This window comes from Nansenia antarctica, assembly GCF_963989245.1.
Source record: "Nansenia antarctica genome assembly, chromosome: 6".
Taxonomy (NCBI): Eukaryota; Metazoa; Chordata; class Actinopteri; order Argentiniformes; family Microstomatidae; genus Nansenia; species Nansenia antarctica.
This window is the reverse complement of record NC_137676.1, coordinates 72049223-72058557: the sequence shown is the minus strand read 5'-3', so window position 1 is coordinate 72058557 and position 9335 is coordinate 72049223. Positions and strand designations below refer to the sequence as shown.

The 9335-nt window shown below is 42.6% G+C and overlaps 1 protein-coding gene across 1 annotated transcript in view; it reads left to right on the top strand.

Moving 5' to 3' along the window:
* The window catches only part of mnd1 (meiotic nuclear divisions 1 homolog), a gene marked incomplete at both ends in the record, with an annotated part of 42038 nt that extends 34469 nt beyond the window's left edge, over positions 1 to 7569 (top strand). Inside the window, one exon of the mRNA XM_080534854.1 lies at positions 7463 to 7569. Coding sequence (XP_080390980.1) covers positions 7463 to 7569 — 107 coding nt within the window. The remainder of the gene's footprint in view (positions 1 to 7462) is intronic.
* Between the last annotated feature and the right edge of the window lie 1766 nt (positions 7570 to 9335).

Sequence of the window (9335 nt, the reverse complement as noted above, 5' to 3'; positions counted from 1 at the left end):
CTTCGAAGCAACACTTAATACACATTTTTTTCCTCTTTCAGTGTTTCATACACACGTACATGTGGTCACTTTTCACTCTCTAAATATGCAAATATTTCTTTTTTTTTTGAAATTTTCTTTTTATTGTCAATGGTCATTGGTTACAACAATCGTCATTACATTCAACATATCACAATCAACTCAGTTCCTATGACCAAAGTCTTTTTTTCTTTTTTTATATTAAGTAAAGTAAAGACAAGACAAAACGAAAACAAAAACAAACAAAGAAAAAAGAAAAACAATAGCGAGTGAACTTTGGGAGCTTTCATCTTACATATGATAGATTAGAATAGAAAATGATTCAAGAAAATAAACACAATTACATCACCCTCTCATGTTCTTTTAACAATTCAACAGAAATCTGACCTTACAGGTTTAACATATCCAGTCCATTTCGTCCAGATCCGATAGAATTTTTCTACCTGAATTCTAAGGGAGTATGACATCTTTTCCATTACATATATATCATGAATTATATCTATCCATTCATCCACTGTGGGTACGTCTGGCTTTAACCATTTTCTTGTGATAGCCTTTTTACTTGCTACCAGAAGTATCAATATCAATTTTCTGTCGTTATTGTCCCAATTTTCGAATGAGATGTTTCCCAGGTATAAGGTGTCACATTTGAAGGGGATGTTAATTTCAAAAATAGCTTCCAGATTATTGTGTATCTCCCGCCAAAATGGGACTAGATTTGGGCATTCCCAGAATACATGGTAGTGATTGGCTTCATTCAGTCCACAGGATCTCCAACACGCTACACCCGTCCCCTGATGTCGTTTTTGTAGGGGGGTGATAAAAAACCTTGTAAGGTTTTTCCAACTAAATTCTCGCCACGTATTTGAGCATGTCGTTTCCCATTGTAGTTTACATAATCTGTCCCAATCCTCCCCAGAAATAGTAAAATTACCCTCTTTCTCCCATTTCTCTTTAATATATATTGTATTGACTGTTTTGAGATTGATCTGGCGGAAGCCATTGTATAGTCTAGATACCACCTTGTTGCATATCAATGATTTGCTTGCTGATGTAAATACTTCCATAATTCCTGTTACCCCCTCTTCTGATACTCCCCCTAAATTCTGATTGAAATGGTGTCGGACCTGGAGATACCTATAGAAATCATTTTGTTCCAAACCATGTTTTCTCTGTAGCGATTCAAAGCTATGGAATGCCCCCTTGTGGACAAAAGTTAAATAGTTCGAAAGGCCTTTTCCAACCCAGACTTTAAATCTAGCATCTGTTTTGTTTGGAGGGAAGTCTGTGTCATATGCACACCATCTTAGCATTTTAAGTGAGTCCTTTATACCACACAGTTTTACTGTCTCCTGCCAAATCTTCAAAGCCACGTTAATCCAGGGATTATTTTTATTTGTCATGTTGTTTATTAATTCACTATCTGCAACTATCGCTGCTATTTGAACCCCTTCTGTCATTGCACTCTCAATTTCCTTCCATCTTGCAGAGTATGATGGAGTACACCAACACACTACAGGCCTTAATTGAGCTGCGCAATAGTATTCTCGTAAACAAGGAAGGCCAAATCCCCCGTTTTCTTTTCTTAACTGTAGAGTTTTGTATCTGATTCTGGGTTTTTTCCCTTGCCATAAATATCTAGATATTAATTTGTCCCATTCTATAAATTGCTTAGCAGGTATCTCCACTGGAAGAGTCTGGAATAAATACAGTAACCTTGGTAGGATGTTCATCTTAACAGACTCCACCCTAGAGCTCAAACTCAAGAAGGGAATGAGACTCCACCGTAGTACATCTGATTTTAGTTTTACATTCAAAGGGCCATAATTAAGATCAGATAATTTTGAGACATCTTTTGGCAGGTTAACACCTAGGTATTTGATTGAATCTGCATCCCATTTCAGGTTATATTTCCCTCTAATATCGTTGGGTGGGTCATAGTTAAGTGTTAGTACCTGGGTCTTCTGAATATTTAGTTTGTAACCTGAAAGTGTCCCATATTCCTTTAATAAACCCATCAATTTTGGGATTGTCTGTGTGGGCTGTGTTAGATATACCAGGACGTCATCCGCAAAAAGACCAAGTTTATGCTCACCAGCTGCCATGTCTATTCCCTTAATTTCAACATTTTGCCTTATCCATTGGCTCAAAGGCTCAATAAAAAGGCTGAATAGGAGTGGGGAAGCGGGACATCCCTGCCTGGTTCCACGTTCCAGAGTGAAGGATCCCGATAGGGCACCATTAATTTTGATCCTTGCGGATGGGCTATCATATAATGCTTGGAAAGTTGTAATAATAGACTCATGAAAGCCGAATCTCGATAGTACCTTGTATAAAAAGGTCCAACTAACTGAATCGAAAGCTTTCTCAGCGTCCAAACTTACAAGAGCTGCCTCTATTCCGTGTTGTGTGATATGTCTGATAATGTGCAATGACCTTCTAATGTTGTCTTGTGTTTGCCGTTGTCTAATGAATCCTGTCTGATCTAAATGAATGAGTTTAGGTAGAATCCTATCTATTCTTCTGGATAGTATTGATGTAAACAGTCGATAATCGAGCTGGAGAACACTGATAGGGCGATAGCTATTACAATCTAGTTTGTCTTTCCCTTCCTTCGGTATGACTGAAATTATTGCTTCCCTCCACGAGGGTGGAATTTCCCTTTTCTGTAGTACCCAATTAAATGCCTTCAGTAATGTTGGAGCTAATTGTTCTCTAAATGATCTGTACCATTCAGCAGTGAAACCATCTGAACCCGGGGATTTGTTTGCCTTCAATCTCGAAATTGCTGATTGTAATTCCTCTATTGTTATTTCGGCTACCAAGTCTTTATTTTGTTCATTAGTGACAGAGGGTAAATCAAGAGAGGCTAGGAATGACTCAATCTGTAGGTTGTTGTCCACTTGTGGTTGGGAATATAGTGTTTTATAGAACTTTTCGAAACTCTGTTGAATTTTGTCTAGCTTACATTCTATCGCTCCGGATTCGGGGTTCCTTATTTTATAGATTGCATTATCTGCTTGTTGTTTTCTTAGTCTATATGATAAGAGTTTCAATGATTTCCCACCTACTTCATAGTATCTTTGTTTTGTAAATAATAGTTTTTTTTGTATGTCCTGATTGCCTATTTCATTTATCTCGTTCCTTATGTCTTTCATTTCTTGTTTTACCCTGTTATCCAAATTGTTACTGTGTTGTCTTTGTAGATGTTTTAATTTAATTTCCAGGTCATGCAGTCTTTGTCCTCTAAGTTTTTTTATAAGTGAAGTAGTGGCGATGATGTTACCCCTCATTACTGCTTTAAGTGCATCCCAGAGCATATTCGGAGCCACTTCCCCGTTATCGTTTATTTCAAGATATGTTCTAATTTCAGTCTTCATGGCCTCCCTTGTCTCTGGGTTATTCAGGATACTTGAATTCAGCCTCCATATTGTAGACCTTGGCTTTCTATTGAGACACACAGACATGTAAATAGGGCTATGATCAGAGAGGGCAATCGGTCCTATGTCACATTGACTTATTCTATGTAGGTCTCTATTGTAAATTAAAAAATAATCTATCCTTGAGTATACGGCATGGGGGGAGGAGTAGTGGGTGTAGTCCCGGCTGGATGGATACAATTCTCTCCAAACATCTATGATTCCCATTTCCTTCATTAATGCTTTTATCTTCCTACTTATAGGTTTTGACTCTGGATTACCGCTAGATGCATCCAATCTTGGGTTTAAACGAACATTAAAGTCCCCCCCACAGATTAAGATTCCCTGAGATTTTGTGGCCATTAAGTCAAATATCTGTCTATAAAACGTCCAGTCACTACCAGGAGGAGCATATACATTCAGTAAACTCACTAGGGTTCCCTCTATTTTCCCTATTATCATTATAAACCTACCATCTTTATCTTTAAACTCTGATATGTGTTCATAGGTCACTGTATTTGATAACAGTATGGCTACACCCCTCCTATGACCTGGTTCGTATGAGGATGAATATACATATTTAAAACCCAGTTTATTCAATTTGGCATGCTCTGTATTGGTAAGGTGGGATTCCTGTAGGTATGCTATTTGTATTCTATCTTTCTTTAATTTTGTTAGGATCTTCCTTCTTTTTATCGGGTTAAGTAAACCATTAACGTTAAAAGAAACTATTCTTATATCTTGCATTTAGGTTATAACATGTGATATTTCCATCATGTACCTGAAAAGCTTCCCAGTCGCTACAGTAAACAGTTGTAAATGAAATACACAAACATAGTACTGAAAAATGAACAATGAACAATGAAATACACAAAAATAGTACTGAACACTGAACTGGACTTCCGAAGGAAAAGGTGACATATCACCTTTGGTAATGAGGGGTGCTGGCCACTAAGTGGGGCCCCTCTGTTGCAAAAATAAAAAATAAAAAAGATGTGGCTCTTGGTCAATGACCGAATAGGCTGAAGGAAAAAAAAGAGTCTAGTGACTGTCTATGAACTGTCGGTGTCAGCCTATGTTAACATCTTGAAAAAATAATAATAAGAGTCTCTGGGCTGAAGTGAATCACTCACTCATTATCTGCTGTAGAATCCACATCGCCCCGACGAAACTGCTTCAATCTCTCCCGGACTTGCTGCTGATGTTGGTTCTGGGCTCCACCCCTCCGGGGCTCGGTTGTTTCCCACGGTAGAAGTCGAGTCAGCGTTTCCTCCGTTATGCCCTTGTCCTTGGTCCCGCGAACAGCTCCGTCCAAGATGAATCCCCGTCTCCGCAGGTCCTCTGCTGCTTGTGTCGCGCTGTTATACATGACGGTGCCTGTATCAAAAAAGACACGCATTCTAGCCAGCGGGGTCTGGAAGCGTATTCCCCTCTCCTTAAGCGCCTTCTTGATGGGTATATATTCCTTCCTTTTGTTCTGCACGTCCGTCGCATAATCATGGTCGAAAAAAACACGTTTGTTTTGGTAAGTGGGTTGCTTTTTCCAGGCGGTATAGAGGACCTTTTCTTTCACTGTAAACTGGAGGAACTTGATGACCATGGATCGCGGTGGAGCTCCTCCGGGTGGTCTGGGCGCCAAGGCACGGTGGGCACGCTCTATCCCCAGGTCACAGTCAAGATCACCTCCCAATTCTGACTTTATCAGTTTTTCAACAAACGCTGCTACGGAGGTACCCTCCGAGTCCTCTGGGATGCCGTAGATCCTGATGTTGTTGCGTCTAGACCTCCCTTCCAAGTCAGACACTTTATCTTGCAACGCCCGCTGATTACCAAGTAACTGGGTGAGGGCATCCTTGACACCAATGTCCCACCGCTCCATTTCAGCCACACCGTCCTCCATCTGCCCCACGCGCTCCTCCGCCCCCTCCACTCGGCCTATCACGTCTTGGATTTGCTGGTTCACTCCTGTCGTGAGTTCATCCATTTGTTTCTTAATGTCCTCTCGGAAATCCGTGAGGAATTCGGAAAAGTCCTTTTTCAATTCAGCTTGCCAAGTTGTCATACCCGCATTCACGACTTCGCTCACCACTTTACGAATCGAGTCCAGCGTTTCATTCTCTCTCAAGCCTCCATCTTGTTCCGTCGGGGTAACGTTAGCTCTGTTGCTAGCTGCTCCGTCTTTCTCAGTTATTCTCTCAGATGGCTTTCGGACCCCAGTACCCTTTCTCTTATATTTGTCCCCCTCCATCATTACGTTGATATATATCAATTCGAGTGCATAAAATATCTTGAATTAGGGGTAATTTAAGGCTGACACCGGAGCTCTGTTATCAGGCTGCCATCTCTGTTCGCGCGCCACCGGAAGTCCAATATGCAAATATTTCAACAACATCTCGCTATCTAAACTGCCATTTTCAAAATATGTTGTGTTCGTTTTTTGTCTTAAGTTTGTTTGTTGTTTGATCTCAGTGTGTGAGGCGTCTGTAGATTCATGTTGTTTGATCTCAGTGTGTGAGGCGTCTGTAGATTCATGTTGTTTGATCTCAGTGTGTGAGGCGTCTGTAGATTCATGTTGTTTGATCTCAGTGTGTGAGGCGTCTGTAGATTCATGTTGTTTGATCTCAGTGTGTGAGGCGTCTGTAGATTCATGTTGTTTGATCGCAGTGTGTGAGGCGTCTGTAGATTCATGTTGTTTGATCTCAGTGTGTGAGGCGTCTGTAGGTTCATGTTGTTTGATCTCAGTGTGTGAGGCGTCTGTAGATTCATGTTGTTTGATCTCAGTGTGTGAGGCGTCTGTAGATTCATGTTGTTTGATCTCAGTGTGTGAGGCGTCTGTAGATTCATGTTGTTTGATCTCAGTGTGTGAGGCGTCTGTAGGTTCATGTTGTTTGATCTCAGTGTGTGAGGCGTCTGTAGGTTCATGTTGTTTGATCTCAGTGTGTGAGGCGTCTGTAGATTCATGTTGTTTGATCTCAGTGTGTGTGTGTGTGTGTGTGTGTGTGTGTGTATGTGTGTGTGTGAGGCGTCTGTAGATTCATGTTGTTGGATTTTTGGGGGGGAGATTTGTCATGTGTTTGTTTGATGCTGTAAATGATATGAGATGGTGACTCACACACAAACACACTCACACACACACACACGCTCGCACGCACACACATGCACTCACACACACACACACTCGCACGCACACATACGCACACACACACACACACACACACACACACACTCGCACGCACACAACCGCACACACACACACACACACATACACACACGTCTCATGCTGCTCTGATCTATTTCTGGGTTGTTGTGAGTCAAACTCAGTTTGTTTAGAAGCTTGTCCTCATGTGAGGACGCTGCTAACTCTCTAATTCTCTGTTTAGGCAGCTGAGCCTCTTCACTTCCTGTCTGATGTTCTGCTCATGTGTTTAGACAGAGGAGGGGGGGGGGAGATGTTAAGTGGGATCTCTGGAGTGGACCCTACCCTTAACCTAACACTCAACCTTAACACTAACCTAACTTTAACCATAACCCTTACCTATCTTTAACCTAACACTCAACCTATTCTTAACCTTAACCCTTACCTAACCATAACCATAACCCTTACCTAACCTTAACCATAACCCTTACCTAACCATAACCCTTACCTAACCTTAACCCTTACCTAACCTTAACCATAACCCTCACCTAACCTTAACCCTAACCCTTACCTAACCATAACCATAACCCTTACCTAACCATAACCCTAACCCTTACCTACCCTTAACCTTAACCCTTACCTAACCTTAACCATAACCCTTACCTAACCTTAACCATAACCCTTACCTAACCATAACCATAACCCTTACCTAACCATAACCCTAACCCTTACCTACCCTTAACCCTTACCTAACCACACACACACAAGCAGTGTCACCCAGGAAACAACACCAGATGTTTTATGAAATGTAAATGAAATGTAAGTATGTGAGTATTAAAGTGTTAGATGTGAGACTATGTGGTGATTAGTTCCATCTCTCTCTCCTCAGACAACGTGTTTGCCATCAAGTCTTGGGCCAAGAAGAAGTTCAGCTTCGAGGACAGCCGTCTGGACAAGGCCTTCGGCATCCCTGAAGACTTTGATTACCTGGAATAACATGTATATAACTAACCCAGGGTTCCACGTTAACGGTTGTCTGATTGCCCGGTGCAAGTAAAAGATTAGCCGGGTTTGTTTACGCGACAACGACGATGCTGCTGGAGTGAGAGTGAAGATGTTATTAAAGCGTACTCGTCTGTCCACCTGTCTGTCTGCGCCTGTCCACCTGTCTGTCTGCGCCTGTCCACCTGTCTGTCTGCGCCTGTCCACCTGTCTGTCTGCGCCTGTCCACCTGTCTGTCTGCGCCTGTCCACCTGTCTGTCCACCTGCCTGTCCACCTGTCTGTCTGCGCCTGTCCACCTGTCTGTCCACCTGCCTGTCCACCTGTCTGTCTGCGCCTGTCCACCTGTCTGTCCACCTGCCTGTCCACCTGTCTGTTTGCGCCTGTCCACCTGTCTGTCGATCAGCACATACGCTTTAATAATATCTTCACTCCACGATCATCTAGTCTGGTCTGGTGCCTGCGCCGTCCGTTGTTCTTCCTGCTCACCGATACACAGATCGGCGTTGTCGCTGTCTCACAAACAAACCCGCAGAATGTTTTACTTGCCCCGGGCAACCGTTAACGTCGAACCCTCTAACCACGCAGTTACCTGGACTGACATGTATATAACTAACCACACAGTTATGACGTTATCATTCGATATGCGCCGACTACCTCCTTTGTTCTACATAACATTAACGTGATAACGTTATAGTGGAAAAAAAATGTGTACTATTTATTTTCGTTCACAGCCATTGGACACGACATTGGGCGCCAAAACGATGTTTATTTTTTCCCCCATTGACGTTGACAAAGTCCATTCAGGCTGGACACACACATAGCCTGCCTTATTGTGTTGCTTTATAAAGAATGTACTCTGTAATTAATTGTTCTTGTCTGGAAGCCATGTGTGTGTGTTGTACGGGGAGTAAGGATGGAGGGAGGGAGGGATGGAAGGATGGAGGAAGGGAGGGAGGGATTGAGGAAGGGAGGGAGGGATGGAAGGATGGAGGAAGGGAGGGAGGGATGGAAGGATGGAGGGATGGAGGGATGGAAGGATGGAGGGATGGAGGGATGGAGGGATGGAAGGATGGAGGGAGGGAGGGAGGGGATGTATTAAAGAGGATGTTGATGTGTTGTTTTGGCTGCCAGACCTTGTCCAAGAGTGTGTTTCTGTGTGAAGTCGTGTTTCAATTCAATTCAATTCAATTCAATTCATCTTTATTGGCCATGTGCAGCGCACTAGGAACATGACTTGGTATTCTGTATGCTGAACAAGCTACAGTACATACAACAACAAGACGACAACACAACAATACTCAAGACACACAATATACAGTACCAATGTGAATGAATAAATATACTGTACAACTTAGTGGCAAAAACATGTAAAGTGCAAGGTGCAATGATCAGGAGTTATTGAGGAGGGCCGTGGCTTTGGGGAAGAAACTGTTCAAGTGTTGTGATGTTTTTGTCCTGGTGGCCCTCTACCTCTGTCCAGAAGGGAGTCATTCAAACAAGCTGTGAGCTGGATGTGATGTGAGGGGTCAGACACAATCTTGCGTGCTCTCTTCAATGATCTGGAGCTATGGAGGTCTGTGATAGGGGGCAGCCGATCCGCTCAGCTGTCCGTACGACTCTGTAGCTTTCTGTATGTAGTCGCGTGTGTGTGTAGTAGTGTTTCTGTGTGTAGTCGTGTGTGTGTGTAGTGGTGTTTCTGTGTGTAGTCGTGTGTGTGTGTGTGTAGTCGTGGGTCTGTGTGTGTGTAGTGGTGTTTCTG